Below are 27,672 nucleotides of genomic sequence, written 5' to 3'. Positions count from 1 at the left end.
TGGGCTCGCAGGGGTTACTTTTGACTGGGTGAAGACTTGGAGCCTGCACAGTTACCATACTGTAAGTATTAATAGATCCTTCCTAATAGGAAAGTTATTTGAATTTAAGATTGCAGCTTAGTTTCGCTAAGCTCTACATAATCTAGTTACTTATGCTACAGTTTTCCTTCTGCACTTCCCAGTCTCCAGTTGTAAAGGTTCAAAATGCTGCACATTATACAACTTTTCTGCATATTAATGGCAACAGCATTTTAAAAAGGTAACACCATGCTTCTGGAAGGACAGAATATGTTTAGTACTATCCCAAAGGCCAGCTTTGGTCTTGGGAGCACTTCAGTCCACTCCCTGCTCTGCCCCATAATCAGACCTAATTAGTCCTTCCATGGGTCATCCCCCCCCTTCTAAAAGGAGGACAATTTGGTTTTTTTTTTCCTACTCTCTTGATGGTATGTGCCAAGATTTCAGATCAGAGGGTGTCCCATGAGGATGCTTCTTCCCAAGATGGCCTCACCATACTGAGCTCACCGCAGCCGAAAAGGAAAAAGACCACCTCGCAGCTGTGTGATGCCGCTTCTCATCCTGGGCAGGTCTTAAGCTCGTTTGATGCAAAGCAAGGCGTTTCCCAGGAGCACTGGACCTGGTGCAAGGCATGCGGTGGGATGCAAGGCTGGAACCAGTCGGCACGGGGCAGGAGCGAGCCAGGAGATCAGCGCCGCTGCTTGTGAAATCACCGCTAGCTACCTAACTGCTCTGCAGCTCTGGGTACGACGGTCTCACCGGAGGCACTGCTGCAGCCCAGGTAAGACAGCAGACCTCTTTCCCACCCACCTCTCCACTCGGAAGATGAGGAGATGAGTAAGGCTCCATGCCTTTCTCCCAGGTTCCTGGCAGGCCTAGCTTCACGTAAGCCTCTTCCCCTCCCGTCTGACTCAGCTCTAATGCTATGCTCAGCTTTTCAGCTTCTTCTTTCCTCGGGCAACTCCGTTCACTCTTCTTCACTCCCACTGAATCCTTTGCTGACCGGCGGCTCGGTATTGCTCAACACCCTCAGGAGGCAGCGCCGGCTCTCCCCGGCACTCCCAGGATACCGGGTCCACCACCACCTGAGCGGAGGGGGCCATATCCCAAGCTAAACTGCACTGTAGTCCTCGCCCTGTGAAAGTCTGGGAGCGCTTGGGGAATCTGTGGGAAGACTGGAAGACGTTCAGTGCTCCAGTAGTTTCAAGTGTGCTTCCGCTAGCCCAGTGCAGCGGCACCAAGGCTCAGGGAGCAGCTATCACTCCTGCTACGAGTTAAGTCATTTGTTCGATGATGAGACAGAGAAGGCCCCAAGAACAGAATCTGAGCAAGAAAACAAGAGGGAAGCCGCGGCTGCCATGTTTTGAGATTCCCCTTTTTGTCCACCCAGCAGCCCAAGGACCTCGGTGGCTTTTCAGGCTCGATGAGGACACAATTCAGTGTGGGACAGGTGGGGACCCCGCGCTCTTTCATGAAGAGCCAAGAAAGGCCACGTAAGCCGGGGGATTGCATGGCAGCCCCAGCAAGCTTTTAGAAGTTATTTTAGAATAATTTGGTCTCGCTCCTATTCTGAGGATTCATTTTTGAATGCATGTGCATGAGCAAGCAACTAGCTGCTAGGACAGGGAGACTTTACTGTACAGGTCTTTTGCAGCACAAAAAGTAAATCTGGCACAGGTTTGCTGATACACAGGTGAGTGCCCGGAGATACACCCCAGGCTCACTCCTGCTAATCTCAGAGCTGGGGGACCTTTGGGCAGTGCTGGCTTTGGCCACACTAATCCGAAAATTGGACACATGGTGAAACTCAACGCAGTCGCTGGAGCTGACCGCACGTGAGACAACTGAAGTCTGGACGTGGTCTGGCTTTGTTGAGCCGCTGAAGCCAAGACGGGTGAGTTATCTCATTGTAAACATCCTAGACTTTAATATAACGCGATTTATAAGGTTAGGCACGATGCCGCACAAACGCCACTGAGCCGGGAGATTATGTGACACTACACTGTGCCCTGAAGATGTGCTGGCTTGGGTCTCCAGCAACTCGGAGATTCCTGCTCTGCGCTCAGTTGTGCAAAACTGGTTCTGTGGGCCTGCCTAGAAGCCCCATTGAGCCAGCTGCAGAATTAAAGATACATGGCTGTATTTGCATGTAATAATTTGCTTATTTTGACTTTTATATTCATTGTATAAAATTAATAATCTACTACTACTGACTGAGGTTTGTGGCTTGCAGGGCTACAGCAGTTAGTTTAGAAGAGCCAGGAGGTGCTATTTTGTCTAGAAGTGTCAGGAGCCTGCAGACTGCTGGCACAATTTCATGCTCACGTAAAATGTTCTGGGGTACTCTGAATTGCTTATTCTAAAGGTTTTCCTTTCTGCAGAAAACGATGATATTTCTGTTCTTTGTCCTAAAGTTGAGTGGAGAAATTATAGAAGTTTGGAATTTTCTATGGAAGTGCAACTCCAACTTGCAACCAGTTTCAGTTACTTTCTTTCTACTTGCTTTAAATTTCACAGCATCTTTCCCAATTTGAAAAAAAGGGCAGGTTGGTGAAAGGGTAGAAGGCCATGCTGGATTACACTTAACTTTAAAGGATGTCATACATTTTTATACAAAATTTCCAGACTGTAAAAAAAAAAAAAAAAAACTTTGATAAGGAAATGACTTTTTTTTTCCCCTCCCCTCAGGGTGCCTGAAACTGCACAACATAACCCTAAACAAAGCTGCTTTAAGTGCCTCGTATCTGAGAACCGCACATGAAAACAAATGCTATAAAAAGTGTCACACGCAGGATTCGTCAAATACTTGTACACTTAAACTACTTTCTTCGAGACCTTTTTTTTTTTTAAGGGGAAAAAAGAAACAATTATGTAAGAAAGGCTTTCTGCTCTCCTTCTGGCGAGGCCAAAAGCGGCTCTTTTCTCCCCCAGCGGAGCTGCCGAGCGCGGGCAGCAATCCGTGCAGCTCTGCCCGGGCACTTTCAAAGCTGCTTGCAGCGAGCCCAAGCGCGGCGCCGCCGGCAGGGACGAGGCGGCCGCGGAGCGAGGGCTTTTCTTGGCGAAAACCTGCGATTCCAGCGTTCCTAGGGAATGAAAGAAAGTGACATGTTGGAAGGGGGGTGATGGGGGGGCGGGAGGAGGCAGGGCTGTCCCTGCTCCGTCAGGGCGGGATCTTTTTCCCCGATCTATGGAGCCGCCCCCTTAAATTGGCTCCCGGGAGCGCCCCGTCCACCAGCCCGACGGGGGGAGAGGCGGAAAGCGAGGGAGAGCAGGCAGGCAGGCGGGCGGCCGGCCGGCTCCCCCGTCCCGGCCCGTCCCGTCGGTCCCGGCCCGTCCGCCCCCGCGCACCATGCGCGGCCCCCGGCGCCCCGCGCCCCGCTGCCCGCGCCCCCGCCGGCCCGCCCGCCCCTGACGCCGCCCGGCTCCAGCGCCTTCCCCCCGGCAGCGCACCGGGGGGCGGGGAGGGGGGAGAAAGGGGGCGAAAGAAGGGGGAAAGGAAAGGAAAGGAAAGGGAAAAAAAAAAGCAGGAATAGGGGGAAGGCGGCTCTGCTCTGAGGACGGCGCGCAGCACCATGCAGCTTGCGCCGCTGGCGCTGGCACTGAGCACGCTCTTCATCGACGGCTTGAGGGCAGGAGGCAGGCGGCAGAAGCTGCACCCCAGGCAAGGTAAGGGGGGCGCGGGGGCGCGGGGGCGGCGGGGCCGGGGCTCGTCCTCCCTCCGCTCAGGGGGCATGTGCCTCTCTCCCCTCGTAGCGAAGCTGCTGGAGAAGCTCAGCGAGTACGAGATAGTGACTCCTACCCGGGTGAATGAGTTTGGCGAGCCCTTCCCCACCGATGTCCACTTCAGGAGGAGGCGGCGGAGCACCAGCGCGGCCCCCGACGCCTGGACGGCGGCCGCCGCCGCCTCCTCCTCCTCCTCCAAGGCGCACTACCGGCTCTCCGCCTTCGGCCAGCAGTTCCTCTTCAACCTGACGGCCAGCTCGGCCTTCATCGCCCCGCTCTTCACCGTGAGCCTCCTGGGCGAGCCCGGCGCCGAGCAGCGGCGGCTGTACGCGGAGGCGGCGGACGCCGACGTGAAGCACTGCTTCTACCGGGGGCACGTCAACGCCCGCCCGCGGCACACGGCCGTCATCAGCCTCTGCTCCGGGATGGTGAGACCCGGCCCCGGCCCCGGTTCCGGCGGCAGCCCTGGCCCGGCCCGGCCCGGCCCGGCGGCGGCGCGCCGGGGCGGAAGCGCGGAGGAGGAGGAGGAGCAGCAGGGCGAGGGTGGGCAGAGGGACGGGGCCGGCCCCTTCCCCCGGCTGGTGCTGCGGGCCGGGGCGCAGCGGGTCGGGCCGGGCCGGGCCGGGCCGGGCCGGGCCGGGGCTTTCTCCGCCCCTTCCCGCTTGGACGAGCCCCGTCGGGCTGCGGCGCCGGGGGCCCCGTCCCGCTGCGTCCCGCCTCGGGGCAAACCCGCCACCCAGCGGCACCCCGGCGGGGGGAGGTAATCGGCGAGAGGGGCCCCCTCGCACCCCGGGGGGCCGGCGAGGCCTGGGAGGGGGCGACCGGGGGGTCCCCAGCAGCGCTGACCCCTGAGGCTTCCCACCACCCTGTTGCCTTCTGCCCCAGGGGTGCTGGCAACACCCAGAAAGGGGTGAACAGAAGCTCTCCAGTGCTGGCCCCAGACCTTCCCATGGCCTACGGGAAGGGCATGAGCAGGGGCACGCTGGCGGTGCTGGCCCCAGCCCTTACAGCTGTCCTGGGATGTTCCTGCACCCCAGAGGCACAGGAAGGGGCGCATGGGGGCTCCCCAGCAGTGCTCATCCCATGCTGGTCTCCGGCTCTGCGTTGCACCCAAAGCCTCTGCCAGGTCTAGGTGCTCCCCTGGGTGAGCGTGGTCATGCCACTGCTCAGCCCCTTCCCCATGTGGCAGCGTTGTGCCTGCACTAGGGCTGAGCCAGGCTGCTGCACACGTGTATGGTGGGACAGGCCTTCCTCCCAGCAGCTTGTCCTGGTTGTGGTCTGGTTCCCAGTTTAGGACAGCCACAGGGTGTTTTTTTGTTTTAGGTGAGGCTTCCCCCCAAAATCTCTGCTTTCATAGTCACGTGCAACTGGGGGTGTTGGTGTCTTCTCATAAGCAGGGATTTTGTGAGCTGAACATCCTTTCTGGCCCTTATGTGCTCCTTTAAAGTCTGTCTCGGGTAGAGCTGCTCTTGCATACCCTGGTTATGAAAAAGAGCACAAAATGATGGGGCTGCGCTGAGGCCTGCAGCATGCTGCAGCATCCCCTCAGTGGCACAGGAATGGGGTCTGGCAGGTGTCCTCCTCTCATGCTCCCTGTAACTTGCCTTGCATGCGTTTCAGTGGGGTGGCTGCAGGGTACAGCACTGCCCACGTGGGTGCCGTGGTGCATTCGCAGGGGTTGGGCACTGGGAGGAAGCTTTTGAAACTCGCACGCCTCTGTTGGTAACACCCCTGTTTTGGGTAGTCCTGCTGTCTAGTTTGTCGTCACCCAAAGCTGACTGCCTGTCCGTCTCTGTTTCCTCTCAGCTAGGCACGTTCAAGTCTCACGATGGGGACTATTTTGTAGAGCCGCTGCTATCGCTTGAAGAGCAGGAGTATGAAGAAGAGCACAATAAGCCACATCTAGTCTACCGACACCGAACACCTCACACCAACTCTTCAGGGGACGGGCAGACCTGTGATACTCCAGGTACTCATTTTCTTATTTCCCTTAATTAAGAAAGGGAGCTAATTTGCAGTAAAATGTCTCTAGGCTCACTGGCGGCAAAAGCAAGCGGGGATGCGATGTTGAGGGACTCCTCTAGAAATGGTACTGTGTATGCTAGGAACAGGCTCTCTTGATGGTACTGCTGTCTTGGTGAGAGATGTGGTGTGCCTTTGCTTTCTAATAGCCACTTCTAAGGAAGTTGTGGTCAGGAAAAATGTTCCTGTTTCCATTTCATCCCATAGGCTGGTGGAAGATCCTTTGGCTCTCTTGTCTTAAATATCTCATGAGTTTTAAACTTGCTTTCTGGCTTCTCCTAATCATAATTCCTCGATGTCCTGGTTTGATTTGCTCTTTGCCTGAAACTCCATTTCTGTCATCTTAATGGCATTGTTCTGTCTTGGTCTTTCTGTGCCTCCAGTTCTCCTTCCCCAAAGTTGACTGAGAGTTGCAATGGCTTGTTTCTTTTTAGTGGAAAGAAGAAGGTACTAACACCAACCCTGACAGTTCTCCCCTTTTTAACCACTTTCCAGGGTTCATTTTCAAAGCTTTTTTTCATGGCCCTCTTTCCACTAGTGCTATCTCCCTGACCTCCTCACTCCCTATTTCTAGTTCTTGCACATATGAAAGAGCATAAGCCTTTTTATCTCCCCTTCATGTGTGTTGGTGAGCAACAGCCCTGCTCCTACTGCCCCTGTTATCTGAAGTGGCCTCCTGCTGCTCTCTGCTTAGTTGACTTCCTGATTTTCACAACTAATCCTCTCCTTTGGCAGCAAATACCCAAGTTCTCTCTGAAGAAGCTTACTCGTTAGGTCTCCTGTTTCACCTGCTGTTTCGCCTTCCTCCTTTGGCCTGCAGCTAGATCTACAGGAGCTTTAAAGCCTAAACAGAGTAGACCTTGACTGGCTTCCTTTACACAGGCTGAGAGCCGCTCTTGTGCTGCAAGCAGGTGGAGTTAGTGAGGGAGTAAAGGTGCCACTTGAGGAGAAGCGCGGTGCAAACCGTAGACTGTGTTTAGCACACGTGACTCATTCGGCACCTGTGACTGTGGATCACGGCTGTGCTGTTGAGCTGTCAGTCTGTTCAGTTTGCACCGATCATGTGATGTGCTAAGTCAGAAGATGCTCTGATGCTCTGCGACTGGCCAGAGCAGATGCACTAGTGACATGTATTTTTTCTCCTAGAAGACGTGTGGATACGTGTCCACATGCAAACGTACGTGCTGAGGGCCAATGGTACCTCTCACAAGGCTATCATTGTTTGTTCTTCCAAGGGTTGCTGCTGGACTATGCCATTCTGGTTTCTCTCTTCCAGCTGTTTCTGCTCCCTTCTTTGAGATCAGATGCAGGAGACTCAGAACAGTTGGAAAGAAACACGGAATCTGGCACATTTCATCAGTAGCCCTTGGAGGAACGGAGCAGCAGATCACGGGACTCATTGATTCAAAGGTAGCTGGGAGGGCTCTGACAATCATTTGTGGACTTTACGCTGTGCAGTTATAACAGTCCCTTGTATTTCACCCCGTTATGTGTATCATAGTGTTCATTTAGGGTACTATTCTTCTGGATCACTATTCATAAGAATATTACTCTGTCCACTGTACTTCCCACATTATGTATATCTCTTTCTCCTCTTTTCCAACAAACGCTGCCTCTTGCTTGTCTTTGGTGTTTCCTTTTTCTTCTCAGTTGCTTCATGTGGTGGAGAGAAGAGGTCTAGCCTCTCAAATAAGGGTTTAAGCATTCCAGGTAGTCTTACTTGTCCTCCCTTCCCTGCAGTCTCTCCCTCTCCTTTACACCCTGTTCCAGTTTTTAATAGGGAATACTGCCTTGGTTGTACATGTTTGGTGAACAAGTCTTGGTCGCCTCATTTATGGAGGAGGTACAGGGCACCTTGGGGAATCCTGAAGCTTACGTTCTTCCCTCCTGGCTGTGTCTGGCGGAGAGAATGTACCTTGTGGCTTTGGAGCATAGGGGAAAACAAAAAATCTAGCAATGCTTGCTGTTTTGGACAGGCCACATCTATCGCCCTTACCAGAGGGAATGGTTTCATGAGAATTTGGGAGTCTGTTATGGTTGTAGGGTGTTGCGTGAATCCAGCCTTTTGTCCGAACAATGTGTGAAAAGCTGCATTTGCATTGCAAGCTTCTGGCAAGAGTTGAAATTCGCTCAAAGTGGCAATTCAATGCTAGGGAAGTCTTGAGTACCCATCCTGCAGTGAGCGGGGGAGAGGATGTTGCCAGGCAGTGGTGCTATTAAGAATGTCTTTCTGATAGCGTTCTTCCTGGAAATGATTAATAAACAACAGAGTGGTGTTTCCTTACCGCGATGACGTAATTATAGACTTCTGAAGTTTCTCTTGTGAGTTGACTGATAGATTGAGTAAACGTTCTCATTTCCAGTGGCCTCCCCGGTGTTATTTTTAGTTTTCACCTTCATCAGGTCAGCTTGGAAAAATAGGTACCTGTCCTTTTGACTCTGTTAAGTTTTAATTAGCAGTTTCTGATAACTGTGTTTTGGTATGCTGATACGTGAGAGATTCTGCAGATGTTCTGGCAAAAAAGATCTTTCTCCTCTGAATGCTGATGGATATTGAATGCAAGCTGTGGCTCTGCGTATAAGCTTTTGTAGCGTAACACACGGGTCTCCTGGCAATGTACTTCAGCCTTCTGGTGTATAGCTCAACAGCGGTAATAAAACCCTTTGACAAAGTTTTCCTTGGGGTAATGGGTAATGTAGTTTCAGTCATAGGAAATGGTGCAGTTTCTCCTCTTTCCCTTCTTTACGTTACTACCGTGAATCAATTTGTCGTCTGGCAGAATAATTAGTTGCGTTTTACTGAATAGCACTGACAGGATGAAGACTTGGCCAGGCCAGCTGCGTGATGTCATTAGGTACAGCACTGCTACCACCCATTGCTTCATGATAGCAAGCTCTTCCGATCCAAATTGTTAATATCCTCTTTTTTGAGGTGGAGGAGGAAGAGAAAAGAAGTTCTGGTCCTAAAAAAAGGGAAAAAAGGAAGTTGCTTATTGCAGAGCTCGAGAACTGAGTTTTCCTGAGCTCTGCGGAGGAACAGCCTGAATCCGATGATAAAAAGAGCCTGAGTGCATCCTGCAGTGAAATGGATAGCTGTGCCCTCTGCTCTGGGCTGGCCTGTCCTCTGGGGCAGGTTGGAGGGGAGGGCTGGCAGGAGCTGCTCACCCGGCCAACGTGACCTCCTGCAGAGAGCGGACTGGGGAGACCTACCCATCAGTTTCCACGTGAAACCCCTAATGTTTGGTCTTGCAGGGAGACATCCACCTCTAGATGCAAACAGGAAGCTACCCCCAGTTGTCATCTAAATAAACCACTTCGGGCCACCTCTCACTCTGTTCCCTGAAGCTTCCTGTCTCTGGGTTGCGTCCTTTGTTTTACCTGTCTATCTCCGCTCTTCAAACGAGTTCCTCGGCTGTGCTTATATCTCTGTGTTTTTATTTCCGGCCCGTCTCTGCTGTTGAAGTGTTTTATTTGAATGATTGATTGTTTCACTAAAGTATGTGGGACTTGGGGGAACCCAACTGCTCACAAACCCCCTTTGTCCTGTAACGGCGCCGTCTTCGGTTCTGGTGTTTGCTTCTCCCCTTCTCTCTGTTTTTCCTTGTGTCCTTTTGCTACCTCTCCTGTTCTCCATGTTTCTGACACTTCTTTGTGTCATTGCGATCAATTTTTACACATAGACTTTTGTCTTTTGCTTCTCTTGAGCCCTTCTGTTCTAGTTGTTTGGGATTTTTTTTAATAGCTTTAACCTTTTACTGAATTTTAGTGAATAATTCTGCCTGTTGTCCACCTCTTGCTCTGAGACAGCCCACTGAGCCACGATTGCCCTGTGGCCATGGGTGCGAATGCAGGGGTTGGGCGTTCTTGTCTCCCCACCTCTCTGGCTTTGCTGTGTGCTCAGCTATTTCATTACTCCAAACTTTGCAAATTCCTTGTAGTTTTTACAGTGTCTCTCTTCCAGGATTCCTGAATGAGCTCTTTTGGGCTGCTTTTTCTTTGTTCCCACTGTGTTCTCATTCCTGCTTTCTTGATTTGTGCTTTCTCTGTTTTCTTTCCAGCTTCATTAGTTAAATGCCTCCCTGTTCCCTCCAGCCCCCAACGCTGCTTTTGCCTCATTTTCCATAGTTCTTTTTCATACTCGGGACCCAGCTGTGGCTGAGATGAATAAATCGAGGGCCAAATATATAGCAAGCGCTAGCTGTTACCATGACTCTCGTTGCTGGTGAGCGATGCCCATTCTGACGCTCATGTTAGACAGGGGCTTTGGGGCTGAATTTGAGGATCTTGCACAAAGGCCTGGCTCCTTAATGAGAGTGCTTAAAGGAGGAATATCCACCACGGGCAAAACTCCTCATGCAGAAGCAGCAATAACACTCTGATGGTGCCAAACTAGTAGGAAGACGATTAGAGCTTTTTCCATTTTTGGAGGCGAGCCAAAGGGTTGTAGCCAGCAAAGAGGCCTTCCAGCAATTCCCGCTGCAGTGGGAAAAGTTTTGAATCGCGCTCGGCTTCATGCAGGACAGAGCAGATCTTACCTGTGCATTGCCTGGATATCAGGGGAGATGGGGAAGCCCGGTGACTTGGCTGCGGATGTTGCTTTCCAAGGAAAGATGAGCTTTACCCGCACAAGTGGCTGCTGGGCACGGTCTCCAGGCTTAGCCCTCCCAGGACCCGCCAGAAATGAGCACAGAAGGCTCTCCAGTTCTCAGCAGGGTATTTAGTTGTAACCCGCTGAAGTAGTCTGTTTACTTGGGGGGGAGCAGGTTGCTCTCTGACTCGCGCAGTAGCTCCGAAAAGGCAAGGTCAGCGTCCTCGTACGCGTGAGAGCGTTTCAAGGCGCCGTGCGTGGCAGTCGTGTTGAGAAAGCGGCTGCGACAAGCATGAGGCGAATCTGCCGCGTGAACCAGGTCCTGCCGCCGAGCTAGCGTGACACAGACATAATCGGTAATATGTCACTGATCTTTTTCAGTTGCATTAATGAGTAATTTGTAATAGATTACCCTTTCAGAGGAACTTTAACAGCCCTTCCCGCCGAACGCGGCACTGGGGAGTCGCCAGAGCAGGGGGTGGCTGCTCTCTGCCTCGAGCAACCGAACGCCTGGTGCTGCCAGCTCGTTTCGTGCGATCCCGTCGCTGTGCGATAATTAGCACCAGCCTGCCCCGCTCTTACAGATGGTTGCCGGCGCTCTGCCAGGGCTGCCCCGCCGTGTCGGAAATCGCTGGTGGAGCCCGTGGCCCGAGCAGGAGGCGGTCCTGCCTGCCGCCGTGCTCCCCGGCGCTCGGGGACGGGTGGCCCAGGGTGCGGGCTTGTTAATGTTATCCGTGTCGTGACCGGGAGGGGGAACTGGGGGTGGATTTGGTGGGAGTCTGGCACCGTGACTAAAGCCTGACCTCGTCCGTTTTCACATAGCGTAATCTCTCATCGGTACAGGTGGGCGTTGAGCTCTTGCTCCTATCCGAGCTCTAGTTCAGGTTGTATGCCTGATGTTAGAAATGAAAATGGCCATAAACAGGGCTAAACACGGCCAAACAGGCCAGAGGTGAACAATTCTTACCTGTTCTACAGGTCGTTTATATGCGTGATACTCTTATTTCATAGAAGTTTTGAGAGATGGCAGAAACATCGAATGACTTTTTCGTAGGGCTCAATTTTCATGCTCTTGCAAGTGATGCATGGTGAAATCCCAGAGCCTCTGAGATCAAGCTGTTGATCTAGGGTGTTTTTTATATTTTTGCTATTTCTTTTAGACTGTTTGTCTTGCCTCCAACTGTGACCTTATTTTGGTTTAGAAGTCTTTAATCCAGCAGTATTTAGCTTTCTAGGTGTCTGGTTTCCGTGAGGTTCTTCAGGCATCCTACTGGATCTCGCATACCTGAAGCTTGTAGGAGATCTGCAGGGAGGTTTTCCTAAGCGTCTGCTTCCAGGTTGAGCAATCTCTGAGCTTTTTCAAAGGTCTGTTTAAGCTGTCAGTTTTGCTTTTGGCTGCAGGTCTTCTTTCTTTCCTCAGAGAAATTTCACATTTTAAGGAAGTGAATTGTAATTCATGGTCAGATAGTAATTATTTCAGGTTTCCTTCCCCGCTGAAAACAGCAGACGAGAAAGTTACGTCACAAGTCCCATATGCTAATGTAATTAATTCTATTTCTGGCTTCCTACTGAGGTAATAGCACATAACAGTCAACCAGTCCTTAGTCAAATGGGCCTGGGATGTCAAACACGAGCATTTCCCATACTGAGTTGGGAAAGGGAACAGGCTGTAATGTCTCTGCTAGCTTATGTGATATTGGCAAGTGCAAGAAACTTTTACAACGGCTTCCGTTAAAAATTTCAATCCCAGCCACTGATACAGATCCCATAATTGCGCTTTTGTTCTGAAAATTTCTTCATGTGTTACAAGCAAGGTGTATACCTGGCGGGGGGAGGGCGGGTTGTTACTCTTATTATTGAAAATGTTGTATCAATCATCCCTCTGGTAAGAAAGGTTAATTTTGTAATGGTGGAAGACCGAGACTGTGGCTAAATGAAGACTAGTTTAATTATTTCTTGCGACTTGGACATGGTAAGTAAACAGAGTTATTCTCCTGTAATCAGAGTGAAAGTACTTGCAATTTTACAGCTATTTTTACATCTTCTGTATGGACATCTGCTGAAGAAGGGCAGGTGGGACAGGCAGTCAGATATCACACTGGCGGTTTCCATCTGTACACCGTGTCATATACGAACAAAAATAAACAGACCGACTGTTCTGTGGCTTGTCTTCCCATATGCCCGTATTGTCGTGAACAACATCTTCTTCTTGTGGCCAATGGTTAGGCAAAGTTTGTTTCTTACTAATGAGTTATGTTTTTCCTCATCTTTTACTGAGCGTCAATACAAAGATGTGGTGATCTCCATGTTGTTCTCCTTGGTTGGACCTCGTGGTTGGAGGTGCCACTAGATATGATGGTAGATGGTAGCGCACTTATGATCCTGTCTTCCCTAGGACAAACGTAAATGCCATAATGGCTCTACACCGGATGCAAAATGAGGAACTTTTTTATTTTTTAATAGCTGATATAAAACAAAAGGTAAAAGGTAAAGCTTCTGATTACTTCAGTGGTGAGGTTTTTGTGATCATCAGAACATGGTATGCACTGGGTTTCAACCCACTGGAGAAATGATGTGCTTTGTAAAAGACAGATCTGTCTGTCTGAAGTGACATTTGGCCCTGCTGTGTTCACGTGCTGTAGGTTTTTTTCCACGCGTTTCGTAGTCTTCCCAAGTACAATAGCATCATTCAGGTAACAATGGACTTCAGGCAGGTTTCAGAGAATTCTGGAGAATGAACATGCACCATACACGGTGTTTTCCAAGCGGAGAAGTCCATGTCAAATAAATGCTGTGAAGCCTGTATTGCCTTCACACATCATGTGGCAACACTGACTTTGTAAATCAAAACAAGAAAACATCTTTGCTCCAAGAAGTTTTGCAGACACTATTTTAAGAGGTGGCAGTGAAGAGCTGTCAATTGTCACGGCTTTGTTTCACCCCCTTAAGCCCCTGCAAAGGCATCTTTCTGAAATCTCTATTTTATTACAAAGGCCACTGAGCAGAAGACTCGTTCATCCAGAATGGTTCAGAAGAGTCACTTGCTCTGACAGTCTCTCTGCGGACTCATTCATTCAGCTCTTGTGATGGGGCAGCTCTTTCTGCGAGGAAGAGATAGCGTTAGCCTGCCTCATGAATAGCACTTTGGATTTTAACCCTACCAATGGACCATTTTGCACAGTCGGGTTTCCTCAGCATGGTCTCCTGGACTACCTGAGCCTTCATAGCAGCACTGCCTAGTGGCTGAAGCTGAAGCAATGCACTTATAAATTATTTGCAACCAATATGCATTGAAAGATGCATTAAGAGCAAGCAAGTAAGCATGGGAGTTTGGATCCTCGGGCGACTTGTGGTTCAGTAAGTGCAGCCTCTGAAGCTTTGCAAGCAAACGGCTTCAAGTAGCACAGCGACTGCAGAACGCAGTATCCCTGGCAATTTTCCTGACATGCTGAAATGCCACCAGCGTCTGCCATGGTGTCCATGGACCCACAGCCTGGCTCAGGTATGTGTCTGCCCACAGGTGAAACATTGAGACATACTTCAGCAAAATGCTCAGCCTTTCGCAGAGTCAGGATGGCTTGCATGGGTATTTTGCAATGATTTTTTTTTTTTTTCTAGTCATTCTGTAGGGCTAGTTTATTTTTCCTCACGAACCAGTGGATTATGGAACTTGTGTCAGTGATTTTCAGCACGGTAACTTTCTGTAAGGCATGCTTTAAACCAATTCTGTACCAATTCGATGGTGCTTTTTGCACCTTGGTTTATCCTTTTTTTTTTTCTATTTTGTTTTGTTCTGCTATTGCTGACTTAGTCTGACCAGCAAATAAATAATGTCCGGACCAATTCAAGCAGTAAATGCCTTCCAATTGTGAGATGCACTTATTTTGCCTGTAAGATGATCTTTAATCATTTTCTGCCCAATGCTCAACTCGTATGTGACTATCAGCTTTCTTAAAGAGGGAATTTATTGTTTTGTTCATTAAACTAGTTTCTGTCTACTGGGCAAAATTGATGACTTTCAGGTACAACTTTTTATGCTAGGCACAGGGAAATTCTTTAAAGCTGGAATGCATTCTCCCATATATCACTGGGAGAGGAAACGTCTAGAGTATGTGTGGTCTTTGGTGCTCGTATGGTGTAAAAGCAGAGAATATTTTCTTCCTACAGGCAGTTGTTTGGTGCTAATTGCAAGTACGTAGTTCTCAAGCGTTCTGATCTGAAAAGCAGGAAGAGTGGCCAAGATTGCCCCAAAAGGTGTTGGTGGGCTCAGCATCTCTGCTGAAACCTCACGCCTTGGCCTCTTCTGCATCGTATGATGCATAGCAAGGCCGTGGGGTGGGCAGGTGGGATGCTCCTCACGCGTTGAGAAACTGGGAAAGGGAATCTCATGTGCTGGGCAGTGAAAGTTGAGGATTTTGTAGAAAAGACCTGAAGTTTTGCGGGGAAAGGAGCAGGATTGGCATAGCCTTGGAAGCCGAGGGGCACAGCGATGGAGATGCAGAGAGGAAAGGGAGATAGGGAATAGGCATCTGGGAGATGGGTAGGGTCACAGAGCACCTTTCTCTTTGAATCCTGGCTGGCCTATGTCTTTCATTTCCCTTCTGGCTTAGATCATTGATCTCACCTCTGTCAATAAAGGCTGTTTTCCATTTCTAGCTGTAGCAGCAGCTCTGAATGCACAGTCAAGGAGCTATCTGCAGGGAAGGCAGGATGAATCCTGCCCGGTTGTCAGCGTGGTACGGAGCAAGGTGGTCACTGCTCCCCGCTTTACCTTTCCATCGCCGGCTCTCGTCTGAGCAGGGTGAGCAGCTGCCAGCCACGAAGCGGCTCTGAGTTATGCTGGTGTACATGTGGGTTCGCTGGCCACGAAGGAGCAATTCACGCCCACGGCGACAGAAATGAGAATCTGCCCTGATGCAAACTCATCCAAGATTCATTCTCCCTGCAGATGCTGCAGTGTTTAAATAAAGCATGAGCTTTTCCTTACTGCTTTGCTTAGCTGAAAAGCTGAAAATGTAGCTGTTTGTTAGTCTGCGATGGTAAATGTGGCTGTTGTCCCTCCTTCTGGAAACACAGGGTTTCTTTCAGAGGGCTACAGGAGACCTAGCAGGGTCACACAAAACCTTCTTGAATGGAAGCCCAAACTGTGTTTTCCTACAACCCGTGGTGGTTGATGAGATTTAGAAGCAGAGTCTAGTAATAGTGTCTGTTGCCCACAGGTCATTGCTTCAGGCCTCCTAAGACACCAGTGAGCGATGCCGCCCTTTGCGGGATGAAATGAAATGCTAAGTTGCTCTCTGATCTGGTGTGCACGGGCAAAACATAAAACGACCGAAAGGGGCTTTTTTCTTAGCATCTGCTAGGGGCCATAGATCAGAGCGGCGCGGAAATGAGACTGTTCTCTTCCCAAAAGTTGACCCTCAGAGGCGTTGTTGCTGTCCACCTTGTATTTATTCTCTGGACAAGAAAGGATTTTTATTTTTGCTAAAACGCTATTTTGTTTTTCTTTCAGTTCGGGTAAATCTCTTCTAAACAAACAAACCACCCCAAGTGTGTGCAAATGCTACTTGAAATATAGCTGTGGCTGCGTAATTTTGGTCTAAGAGTCAATTTTCCTCTTCTTGTGTAAATGCCCCTGACGGCAACAGGCAAGGGCAGGTCGAAAACCAGGCTGTGACCAAAAACTGATGAAATGTGTAAAAATCATGGTTTGATGTCGGCCACTCTGACCTCTGCATGAAGAAAATCCGTCTTTTCCCTGCGTCTCCCTTGCCAGGGATGGCTGTCGCTGCAGTGGCCGCCCTTGCAGCAAACGCAGGTGGCCAATTCGGGCTTGCAGGCCATAACCAGAGCTGGTGCAGGACCGTCCGGGAAGGGTTCACTCCCGCGGCTCCTCCTTGGGAGCAGGGGAGTCGGGTCCCAAGCTGATTGACTGCCCGAAGGGAGGTCAGCTGAATTTTGATCTGCTTGATGAAGGTGTGCAATAAGTAATTCACTTCCAAACTGTAGTTTTGTTATCTGTTTAGCCGGATCAGAGCAATGCTGGGAATGTCATAGGCTAACCACTGAGGAGCAAACTTTGCGGTGAAAATCCTAGGTCACACATTAAGGAAACATTTGATAGTAAGCTGCTTTGAAAGCACCATGCTCATTTTTTAACAGGGAGGGGATGTTAATGTTGTTAGCTCGAGAAGCAGATTTTTTTTCCCCGTCTTTCTCCTCTTTTTTTTTTTCTTTTTTTTTTTTCTCCCATGCTATGGGCAACTCTCATGAACTTGGAGCTGAACTGAAATTACTTTCATTGTCACATGTCTTGTTTAATTGTGCAAATTGCTTTCTGTTCCAAGGACAAGTTAATGTAGAAATGGAAAGGATTAGAACTGTTGGGATAAGCGATCGCCCTTTCTTTTAATTTTGGGTTTTAGCATAACAATAGCTACCACTTCAAAAGCAGCCCCTGGCTCTGCCCTGTCACCCTTTTATGCAGTCAAAGTGCTCGCTTAGTGCCTGATTCTCCAATGCCCTCTCCCTTGGGATAGATCCAAAGTCCATTAATCAGTGGGAATCGGCCGTAAATCAGCTCAATGGGCTGAGGCTTCTTAAACAAGCACAATTAAATGGCGTTGGGATGGAAGATGCCTTCAAATCTGATGATAGCACATTGTACCCAGTTAAAACCAGCATAAATGACTGATCAAAATTCAGGCCGGGAGGAGGGAATATCCCTGTCATGGTGAATGTCACAGGACTGGGCCTCTTTTTTTAAGCTTCACATAAAAAGAAGAAACCAAGCAAAAAATAAATCAACATACACCTTCAGGTCTGTCTGAAGACACTGCAAATACCGTGGTGCTTGACTAAAGCAAGCATCAGAATACACATTATTACAGCAGCATTTTAGCCACTTAATCAAGTGTTAACTGTTGAATTTGTACAAAGACTAGCCTAGTTCTTGAATCTGTAGTTACTGATCTGTAGTTTGCATGGTTTTAAAGGCTAGGCTCTTGAGCATTTGTCTGCTCATTGGGGTTTTGTTTTTTCTGCGAATTTAAAAATGTGTTTTGTTACTTAAACCCATCCAGTTACTGCCGTGTGTAGGTAAATGTTTTTCAGGTCATTTGCAAGAATTGAGACATTGCCAAGCAAACCATTTTGCTTCCTGTTTTCTGTTAATATATTAACATGATGGACAAATGCAAAACCAGGTGGAAAAGCATCACACCCTTTGTCAGTGTTCGGTGTCACAGTAGTAAGCCGTCGCTGTGAAATTGAGGTTTTCTTGTGTGACGTGAGCGTTTTTCGCTTTTGCTGAATTAACCTGCAGCGTGCGGCACCATTCAGCAAAAACATTTCTGTTGTGACCCTCTCGATGTTGCAAGCGAGGTATCAGCAGCCTCGGGCACTTGGAGTGCTTGCAGGGCCTCTGTGCAAGTCCTGTCCAAGCCGGTGGGAGTTTTATGCCTGCGTTGCGAGCAGTACACTGCCATTAGTGTTTAATTTTTTACAGATGAATGTGCACCATCCCTGAGTGTAGTTATACGCCAGAAAGATGGGTGAAGATAACAGTTCACTACTATCAAAGTCCAGGAGGGGCTTTACGCGGGACATATCCCTGCGAGCTTATGCTTAGTTTTACAGTAACTAGGTTGGCAAACATACTATACGTGACTGTTGTCCAAATACGCTGTATGTGCAGTGACTTCATATGTGTTTAAGAAAAAAAATTTTTTTTTTTAAAGTTATGATGTGGCCGGCTTAATTTGTGTGCTGGACAGAGGAACTACACCCAATATTTTAGCAATAATGTGCAAGACCTCTTTAGCAGAAAGAAAGGTGTTTTTTTCCCTGCAGGCCGGGCATACCCTGGCTGCATTGGGGTCTGGTTCCCCGTGCGGGCTGTCGGGTAGGGGCTCTCCAGAGCAGACCTTGCCCGTGAACCTCACCTTGTCCTACCCTACCACCCTGCTGCAGCCCTTTGCAGCATGGCCCGTGGTCTTCCTCCCACTCTTGGACTCCGGGAGCTGAGGACAGATGCTCAAATTGTAAATTTTTTTCTTTTTTTGGAAAGCGTGATGGTGTGCTCGTATAACCCGAAAAAATTCGCTGCAGGGCTTCAGTGCGAGCGTGGCGCCCTCGTGAATTTGAATGAATTTGTTTAAATACCTCCTCTTTAACAGGTGTCTCTTTAAAGAAATCCCTTGCATTTCCCGGTTCTCTTGCAAGCCAAACCCCAGTCCGGTGGGCTGGGCAGCGGGGCGGGAGGAGAAGCTCCGCGGCGTCATGCCGGCGGTGGCCCGACCTCCGCCTCCAGCCTCGCTGGAGCCCTGCTGCTGAGCATCTCACCGTCTTTCAGGCGTTTTTCCCTCGGGCGCCCGACTCTTTCGCCAGGCGGCTATTTAAAAGGGAAATCCGAGGGTCGGAGAGAGGCAGCGCGCAGGGAGCCGGGTGCCGGGCCGAAATTCGCGCTTTCTCCGCGGCCCGGTCTTCCTCTCACCTTTAAAGGTTATTTGTACGCCTGCTTGGCTTCCCGCAGTGCCTGGCACGGAGCACGTTGGGGTAACGTCACGGTTGCCCGCGAAGCCGTGCCAGCGTGAGAGCAGAGGCTTGCCAACGTAACGGCACTGATTAGCGCGGGAGAACCAGGGCAATCCAATTATAATCGCGAGCGCCATTGGCTTTCGCAAATTCTTACCGAAATAACGGTGAACTCTGCTGTATTAAGGTGGTCTGGGCTGTGTCAGGAAAGGGGAATTCATAGGGCTTAGGTGTACTCTATTGCCTATTTACGTGTTGGGCAAAAAAATGGTATTTTTGGATGGGTAGATGCTGGCCAAGCCCCTCAGCCTGCCTTGATATAAGAGAATGTATTTTTTAATTTCTTATTTTGGAAATTATTACAAAATATCCTAAAAGGAAACTACCCCTGAAAAATAGCTGAGAGGTTTCCTATCGTTTAAATCTTGTTCAAGTATTGAATATTCCTTTGTTCCCTAATATTATACTTCCTCTAACCTACTCAGTGGGTCAGATAAGGAAATGTGATATTTTTCCGCCAGCATGACAAAATTAAAGTAAAGCTATAAAGAGCAGGAGGGTTGTAGCCTGGAGTCTTAGATGAGCAGTTCAGATCTGGCTTTCTATTACTTAGCAGAAGCGAACAGTCTCTTGTGGATGAATCACATTCAATTAGCTGTTTCCTGTGATGAACTGATTAAAAATTAAGTGGCTTCAAATACAGCTGATTTTGCTCTTACATTTAAATAATGCTATAATTACATACTAATCAGATGGTAAATCTTAATTGTACACGTTCCATATGTTTTATTTGCCCGCTCTCCGTCTTCGGTTTGTCGTCTTTGTATCAGCATGGAGTATATTTTCAGGCTGCTTTTATGTTTGGCCTAATTGAATATCAAAAGCGGTATATGTGAAACTTCCTGAATTCTATTCTTTAGCCAGTGGCAGCTGTGCTATTAGATGACCTTTACCATTCCTGTAGCACGGAATAATAAAGGGAGGGGGAGAATTGAAGCCTAGCCATGTTATTGTTAGAGACAGAAATAAATCATATATAATTGCCTCACTATGAAGGCCAAATCCTGCCGTCCTTCATGCCTGAGTTAGAAATACAGGATTTGGACCTTTGTTTCCTGTGGTTTCCTGGCCACCTTGGACGTGCCCAGAATCCTCACGCTGCTGCGGTGGCTAATTACCATCGCCGGCTCCAAGCTCAGCCTGAATTCCTCCTGCGTGTGCGATGATACAGTCCTGCTTCGGGAAAGCCTTTAGGTGACTGTCAAGCTTAAGCGTCATTGACTTCAGAAAGATTATTTATGTCTTTAAAAGTTAAGAAAAGGCTTAAATGGTGGATTAAATGGTGGCCTTCCACCAAGTGCTTCTGCTCTGGTTTGCTATTTAGAGCAAACCTGCTAACTCTCAGATGAAATGAATACGCCTCTTGACATAAAATGCATGCGGTATTGACTGTACTCAGTACAGAACGTACTTTATGCTTTTGTCTGCTTTTTAATCATAGGTCATGAAAATAGTCACAAAAAGAGCAAGCGGAAACACTGGAGAAAACAGCGGGTAGAAAGCAGCATATTATCTGACATGGAGATGTTAAAACATAGCCTAGAAGTGAACTCATTTTCTACGGAGAGCAACAAGACTGGGAACATCAGTGACAAGAAAAGCCATAGAAGGACAAAACGGTTTCTCTCCTACCCTCGGTTTGTCGAAGTGATGGTGGTGGCTGATAGCAGGATGGTTGCCTACCATGGAGCTAATCTACAGCACTATGTCTTAACATTAATGTCAATAGTAAGTATTCAAATAGGGGGAGTGATTTTACTCACAGTTTTTTTCTAGTGGATGCAGAGCTTCATTTCTGCCTCTTTCTCACATGATACCATCAGTTTGCTTCAACTAGGTGTGGAAACATTTCTGGGATGAGAGTAAAGCTTGCTACAACTTGGTTCAGGTTCACAAGACCTCAGGCACATCTCCCTTAGTGAAGAACATTTGGGGAGCATTGGTTGAAGTCTTCCTTCTTTCCCAGACCCACCACGCTTCCTTCCCACACCTCTCCCTTGCAGCTGTCTGCGCCCCAGGCAGCACAAAAGGAGTCGCTGGCCCTTTAGTCCATGTATTTTATTCTTCTTTTTATTTAGGGCCATGTGAAATAGCAGCTGAATAGAAAATGTGCTTTGGGGACTGTGACTTCCTAGGGACCGATGAGAGTAGGTCATGCGGTTGCCTGACTTCCCTTGCAGTTACAAGGAGAAGGAGCCTGTGGTCACTTAGGTCCTTAGCATAGTGCTAGGGCTGGCTTTCCAGGCTGGTGGCGAGCATTTTAGTAGCTGCTGGTACTAAGATGCAGTAGTGCAGTCCCCAGGCAGGCAGCTCTGTAGATGCATGTTGCTGGGAGGTAAGTATCCAACACAGTTGTCTCACTGAGTGATTTTTGTCCCATTAGAGGGTAGAAGCGCAGTGGATATGTGATCTAAAAACAGCCATGTCAAAATGAGGCACTAGGCAGAATAAGTTTGGCCAGTGGTTGTTGTACCTTGGAGCGGAATGATGCTGTAATTTGGTGAAAGGCCTTTTAAAGCAGAAGGAAACTTTGTGTTTCTGCAATACCAGCAGGTTTCTTTCATTCTAAAATTATACTGAGCCTCCCAGAGGTGTGCAGCAAGTTCATGGATGGTCAGATAACATTAGAGCACGGAATGGAGCAGAATAGCAGCTTGGGACAAAAACAGTTGCAGAATGGAAAATATGCTTGTGTTGTCTTAATTGTTTGTTTCCTTGAATGTTAGCAATAACTCTGGGCACTTCTTTTTGAAACAGGTAGCTTCTATCTACAAAGACCCAAGTATTGGAAATTTAATTAATATTGTTATTGTGAAATTGGTCGTGATACATAATGAACAGGTAATGGAAGTGATTTTCTTCTCCTTTTGACAGTGGCATACATAGTAAACCTGGTGATAAATAATTAAAATACCTGCTTTATGTGTATTGCTCATTAGGATGGTCCTGCAATATCTTACAATGCCCAGACAACGTTAAAAAACTTTTGTCAATGGCAGCAATCCCAAAACCACCCTGAAGGAAGTCACCTTCAACATGATACAGCTGTGCTTGTTACCAGGTATGCTGAATTTTCTCATTAAAAATATTGCCAGTTACGTGCTGGAGTTGCAAGCTGCGAGCTTATAATGTATGCAGCTATGGGAAACATTTGGTGTTTGGTATAGGTGTAATGAGCAGAATTAGGAGAACATATTCACCACAGAGGTGGAGGAGTCTTAGAGTTTCAGGACCGTCCAAGGTCTGACCATGGGCCGAACATGTGATGAAACTCTAGGACTGTGGTAGGGACTGTGGTAGGGACTTGGTTCAGGCTCCTGTTGGATGGTGTGGCAAAATCAGCCTGGAGGACCAGGAATTGCTTTTGGATGTTTTTTATTATTGTGCTTGTCCCTTAAGTCACTGCTGCTTTGAAAATTAATGTGTCAGGTCTGTTCTGCTTTCAGACAGGATATTTGTAGAGCGCACGACAAATGTGATACTCTGGGTAAGAAAACCCTTTTCTTTGTCTTTTTTAACTTTTGTGTAGTGACAATGCTAGTGTATGTGCTAACCTGTGGGTAACGTTTCCTTTGCTATTGTAACCTCTCTGTTCTCTTCTAGGTCTGGCAGAGCTGGGCACGGTTTGTGATCCATACAGGAGCTGTTCAATTAGTGAAGATAACGGGCTGAGCACTGCTTTCACAATAGCACATGAACTTGGCCATGTGTACGTCTTGTGTAAATGCATTTACATTTAAATAGCCCAAGATTTATGCTAGCTAGAACTTGCCAGCCGCACTAGGAGTTGGTACCTGCTGAGCCTAATTATCTGCGAGGAGATGAATGTACCTTGGTAGGAGAGGCACCACCAAGGAAGTTCAAGCCGTGGTGCGACTCTGGGGGGAAGTGGGATGCTCCGTAGCCCAGCTGCAAGCAGCAGAAACGGCAGACCCACGTTTTGGGGAGCGCAAAGTGTTTGTGAGGGTGAGCGACAACAGGGTACCCCAATGTCGAGCAGTACGTGCGGAGGGGAGAACTACCAAAACATCCAGTATTGCTGCATCTCCTGGCATCCAAATACGGCCAAATCTCTGAGACTTTTGCAATGAAGCCTCAGCCAAGCCTCTGGCACTAGCTGACTTTTTGGCCAGGACTAGGTGGTGCTGGGTGCCTTGGAGAGGATCAGGGCGAGGGGCATGGGCACGTGAAGTCTCCTCCAAGGGCAGGTTCCTCGGGCTGTCAGAGCTCATCCCACCTCGGTGCAAGGCATTCATGAAGTCAGCAGAGCAGCTGTGTGCAAGGAGGGACTTAGCCAGTGTGGCTGGCAGTTGATTGAGATATATAAGTGACCTTGATGTACCTGCTGAACTATTTTATTACATGGGGACTTTCACTAAGGAGGATCTCATGTTATGGGACATGCCCAGCAGAGACGCAGTCACTCAATGGAATTTCCCTCCAGTGGAAATTTCTGCTAACTGATTTTGAATTTTTTTTGAGAGTGTGTAATGAGAAAAATCTTTTTAGATCACAAGAGTCCTTTACCCCGCAGATGCAACTCTCTTAGGCAGCTTATTTCATTCAAAACTACCTTACGCTTGGTTCGCAGTGGAAGTGTGTAGATGTGGGATGGATGAGTTCTTAAGAACAGATCCCTCATTGTTTTAAGCTCTTTTTTTTCTCCACAGAGGGCTGGCTGAGACATTCTATTTTTAACCACAGTTGTATTTGTTTAAATGAGATTTCCTGACAGAAATTCCCCAGAGGTTTGGCTTTCCCCACACCTAACCTGTGACTAATTCCTTTGCTAATGCTGCCCCAAAGCTGCTGGAGGGGTGAGAGGAGCTCCCGAGCAGGAAATGCCTCTCTGCCCTTTTACAGGGAGCAAAGCAAAAAGTTGGTTCCTTGGAGGTCATCGTAATGGGTTGTAAACTCCCAGGCCTTCGAACATAGGATCACCCTGGGTCATTTCCCCTTTTCCACTTCAAGTAGCAAAGCAGTTTAAGCCGTTCTGTCTCCGTTGTATACTTGCCACATTCTTCGATATATCATGTGCTGCAAACTTTGCACAGTCTTATGTTGATATTGATGCTTGATGGCATTTTGTGAGCCTACCACATAAAATAGAGGAGCCAAGTTTGTCCCTGGTGCAGCCCTATTTAGGCAACAGCATGAGGAATGAACGTGGCCCAAGGTATTCAGCTGCTTTAGAAAACACCTTACAAGCAACCTCGTGTACTGAGGCTTCCGGCAGCGGTGGTCAGCAGTCTCAAGTGATTCCTCTGCTTCAGAAACTTTTTCCCCCTGATCACCTCTTGGCTCTTTGGTTCGGTTCTGGAGTACTTCCCATTTTCATCATGGTGGGGCCAGTGTCCAGCCTGCCTGCAGGATCATGACTATCAGTTAGAAAGGAAACCGCAACTGAAAGCACGTCTTATGCGAGGTTCCCTTAAGCACTTGTCATGCTAAATACGTGCAGTAGCAGTGTGGAGAGCTTTTGTAGGGTCCTGTGTAGCTTTTGGCAGCCAGGTGCTAGGAACTCAAAACTGTTTGGTCTGAGTGCCTGTTGGTCCTTCTGAATATGTGGCTATTATTACTCGTATCCCATAATAGCTACCAGGAGCATAGCTAGGAAAAATTCTTGGTCTTGCTTATTTTTAGTTCAGACTGTTGCTCTTGCTGTGCTAAATACTTGCCACTTATCCAGCTGTACTTGTCTTTGCTGTGTTCCTCTTAGATTTAACATGCCACATGATGACAATCATAAGTGCAAAGAAGACGGAGGTAAAAATCAACAGCATGTCATGGCACCAACACTGAACTTCTACACCAATCCCTGGATGTGGTCAAAATGCAGTAGGAAATATATCACTGAATTTCTAGAGTAAGGTTACCTATGTGTGTGTTAGGCTGTCTTTAGCTGTGTGTGTATCTCACAGGGCCCTGGTTAATCTGAAATCCCAGTGTGCAGCGTTTGGAGGAAATCGGAGGGATTTCCGTGTGCATGCATCCTTTACATAGAGCAGGAATGTGCCCTTGACATCCAGTCCCTGCCAGCTCTGCCTTATGATTAGCTGGCAAGGAATAGCCTCTCTATGGGGAGGAATAAGTCTTCCCCCATGGATATTGCTTTTAAGGAATGTGCATTCTCCTCTAACCTGAAGAGTGAGTTTTCCAAGCCCTGTGGCCCAGATACACAACCATATCCGGCATGGAGCCAGATACGGAGCGTTAGGAGGCAGACTGAATCTGCCTTTCTGCTCCACAGGTCATGAATAGCACTAGTCCGCTCTGGGAATAGATTTCAAGGAGCCTCTGGCTCGCTTAGATGCACAGTGACTGTCCATACTGCCATGATGCCTTCCCACCCGTTGTGATGGGGAGCAGAAAGAAACTGTGATGGTTTCCAGGCAAATCCAAGAGCTTGGTCCTTTGGGTGATTCTTCTGCTTGCTGTCCAAGAGGAATACCAATGATTTTCTTTCTAAATGTATACCGATACTTACTCAGCAGCCAAAGGAAGTTTGTGCACTCTCAGATATGCTTTTGCTAAACTAGTTGACTGCATTGTGGTGGATGGTCATCAGCACAACATGGGGTGGTAGTGGACAGGCAGCCTCTTACGTTCCATAGTTGAGTCTGCAGTAGCTGTTGTAGCACTTGTTAAATATGACAGATGGGTTGCACATCTAGTATAAAGGTAACCCAAATAAAAATAAATGAGTTCTAGTCTCATCACCTCCTGGTTAACACCATTTTCCTGCTTTGTGTTGTAGCACTGGTTACGGGGAGTGTTTGCTTGATGAACCTTCATCAAGAACTTACACGTTGCCTCAGCAGCTCCCAGGGCTGATTTATGATGTCAATAAACAATGTGAGTTAATTTTTGGACCTGGATCTCAAGTGTGCCCGTATATGGTAAGTGCAATTCCATGCCTTGGTTTTGCTGGCTTTCACAGGTCAAAATAAGGCCTCCCAGCATTGGGTGAACAGGGAAAGGGGCTGGTGTAAAGACTGCACCCACCAGCTGCCAGCTGGTTAGAGCCTGGGCCCTCAGCTCCACTGGTTGTGGGGATGCAACAAGCCATCAAGTTACTGTCGACCTTGTGAGTTAATGGCAAATCCTGGTAGGATAATTTTATAAAGGATCATGCATCCCGTAGGGTGTGTAGCACATGGGATGAATGTATTTAATATTTCGATCTGTTCAATAACTTAAGCAGATGCAGTGTCGGCGACTCTGGTGTATTAACATTGATGGAGCGCACAAGGGATGTCGTACTCAGCACACACCTTGGGCTGATGGGACCGAATGTGAACCCGGAAAGGTCTGTAATACCTCATCCTTTGTAGCTATTTATCGGTCAAACTCATCCTATCCCAAGGGCCAACTGTATGGGATGCAGCTTCTGCCCAGAGCAGCTCTGTGTGTTTTAAGCATTTCATACAGGGGTGAACTGTATCCCATATAATGTGATTAAAATCTACTGCTTGGCATTGTTTTGTTTATTGCAGTTACTCTTTTTTGAATGCTTATCTTACTTTTTAAATTAATACCCTTGAGTGAACTCTTGAGCAAAACTTCTGCAAAGCTTTCCTAGACTTTTATTAGAAATTTCCCATGTGATGTGAGTAATTAGTAATTATATGTAACATAAACTTGCCAACTGGCTTCTCATCTTGACAGCTTCAGAGTAAAATATAGAACTAGATGACATTTTCTGTGTGGAATTTTTTTGGCAGTTTTTCATAAAAACTTTCAATTTCCATGTGCAATGTTAGCTTCCAACTATATATTTTTCCAACTAAATACATTTTCTAGAATAAGCTTTTAGTTTTCACTTGTCCAGATCTGGAGAAAAATAGTTGGGAGGGTTTTGTTGTTTTTTTTTCCTTTTATTGAGATGCTAAACCTTTCAGAGAAAAATGCCAACTATTTTTCATCTTTTTTGTCTGAACAAAAATCTTCCCCATCTAGCTCTAGTAAACAACTTGTGATGTTCTTCAACAAAGCATAGCTTAAAAGTTTGCTCTTGTAGCTAATTAATGATCAATAGTTAAAATTTCATTGCCTTGAAAGACTCAGCGTCTTAATTCATATAGGCTTTCAAATGTGGATGCTATTTTAGATACAATCTTTCAGAAAGGCTGTGGGTCTCCTTGGCAATTAATCTTTTGTTATATGTGTCTGAAACTCATTTGTGAACCCTGATTTCATTCAAGGCAATGGGCATAATATATCAATTTGCCTTCCTTATGGAAAAGCACAGTCAACACAGGCGCGGAAGCTGTTACCTGGTGTTTTTAAGGTTGATAGTGTATGGTAGAGATATTGCTGGAACGCCTATTCCTGCATTACTCTTTGGAGCCAGTGGCACGCCAATATTTACTGTTTTTATGTAAAATCCCTCCCCTTTTTTAAGAATCAGGATAAAACTTATGGACTTCTGAAGTCCCCTCTAGCCCCACCTAAGTGGGACACCTCTGACTGTAGACCTTGTATCTTCACCTTCTCCATTTGTGAGCTTGGGACGTGCTCAGAGCTGGCTGCCCAGAAATAACTAATTTTTTTTTGAATTCCGAATTTGTGGCTGCAGTTCTGTTCAGACATACCTGCAGTTACACTTGGATATGATCAGAGTTGTGTTCATACAACTGCGGACGAGCAGCAGGAGTTCAGATAAGTGTGACCTGAATTCCTCCGCTGAGAGCAGGTGGGATCTTACGAAAGACTAACACAGTCGA

The 27,672-nt window shown here is 47.8% G+C and overlaps 1 protein-coding gene and 1 long non-coding RNA gene across 3 annotated transcripts in view; one reads left to right on the top strand and one right to left on the bottom strand.

Moving 5' to 3' along the window:
- Positions 1-2,492: 2,492 nt before the first annotated feature.
- LOC136993177 (uncharacterized) lies at positions 2,493-3,903 on the bottom strand. Its single transcript, XR_010885397.1, has 2 exons — positions 3,818-3,903; positions 2,493-3,101 (listed from the first exon to the last, which is right to left on the bottom strand). It is a non-coding gene; the product is annotated as an uncharacterized lncRNA (long non-coding RNA).
- Positions 3,543-27,672, top strand: part of ADAMTS9 (ADAM metallopeptidase with thrombospondin type 1 motif 9) — an 84,467-nt gene continuing 60,337 nt past the window's right edge. The window contains exons 1-11 of one of the 2 annotated variants that reach the window (XM_067303435.1): positions 3,543-3,684; positions 3,772-4,169; positions 5,548-5,710; positions 20,388-20,674; positions 21,704-21,787; positions 21,886-22,007; positions 22,393-22,433; positions 22,550-22,655; positions 24,666-24,812; positions 25,704-25,845; positions 26,151-26,255. In XM_067303435.1, coding sequence (XP_067159536.1) covers positions 3,591-3,684; positions 3,772-4,169; positions 5,548-5,710; positions 20,388-20,674; positions 21,704-21,787; positions 21,886-22,007; positions 22,393-22,433; positions 22,550-22,655; positions 24,666-24,812; positions 25,704-25,845; positions 26,151-26,255 — 1,689 coding nt within the window. In that variant the 5' untranslated portion in view covers positions 3,543-3,590. Of the gene's footprint in view, positions 3,685-3,771; positions 4,170-5,547; positions 5,711-20,387; positions 20,675-21,703; positions 21,788-21,885; positions 22,008-22,392; positions 22,434-22,549; positions 22,656-24,665; positions 24,813-25,703; positions 25,846-26,147; positions 26,256-27,672 lie in introns of both variants that reach the window. The other variant, XM_067303434.1, reaches the window with a different exon arrangement.

The sequence above is a fragment of the Apteryx mantelli genome, chromosome 12, assembly GCF_036417845.1.
Source record: "Apteryx mantelli isolate bAptMan1 chromosome 12, bAptMan1.hap1, whole genome shotgun sequence".
NCBI classification, from domain to species: Eukaryota; Metazoa; Chordata; class Aves; order Apterygiformes; family Apterygidae; genus Apteryx; species Apteryx mantelli.
Note: the sequence above shows the minus strand (reverse complement) of the source record. Positions and strands in the feature narration are given on the sequence as shown.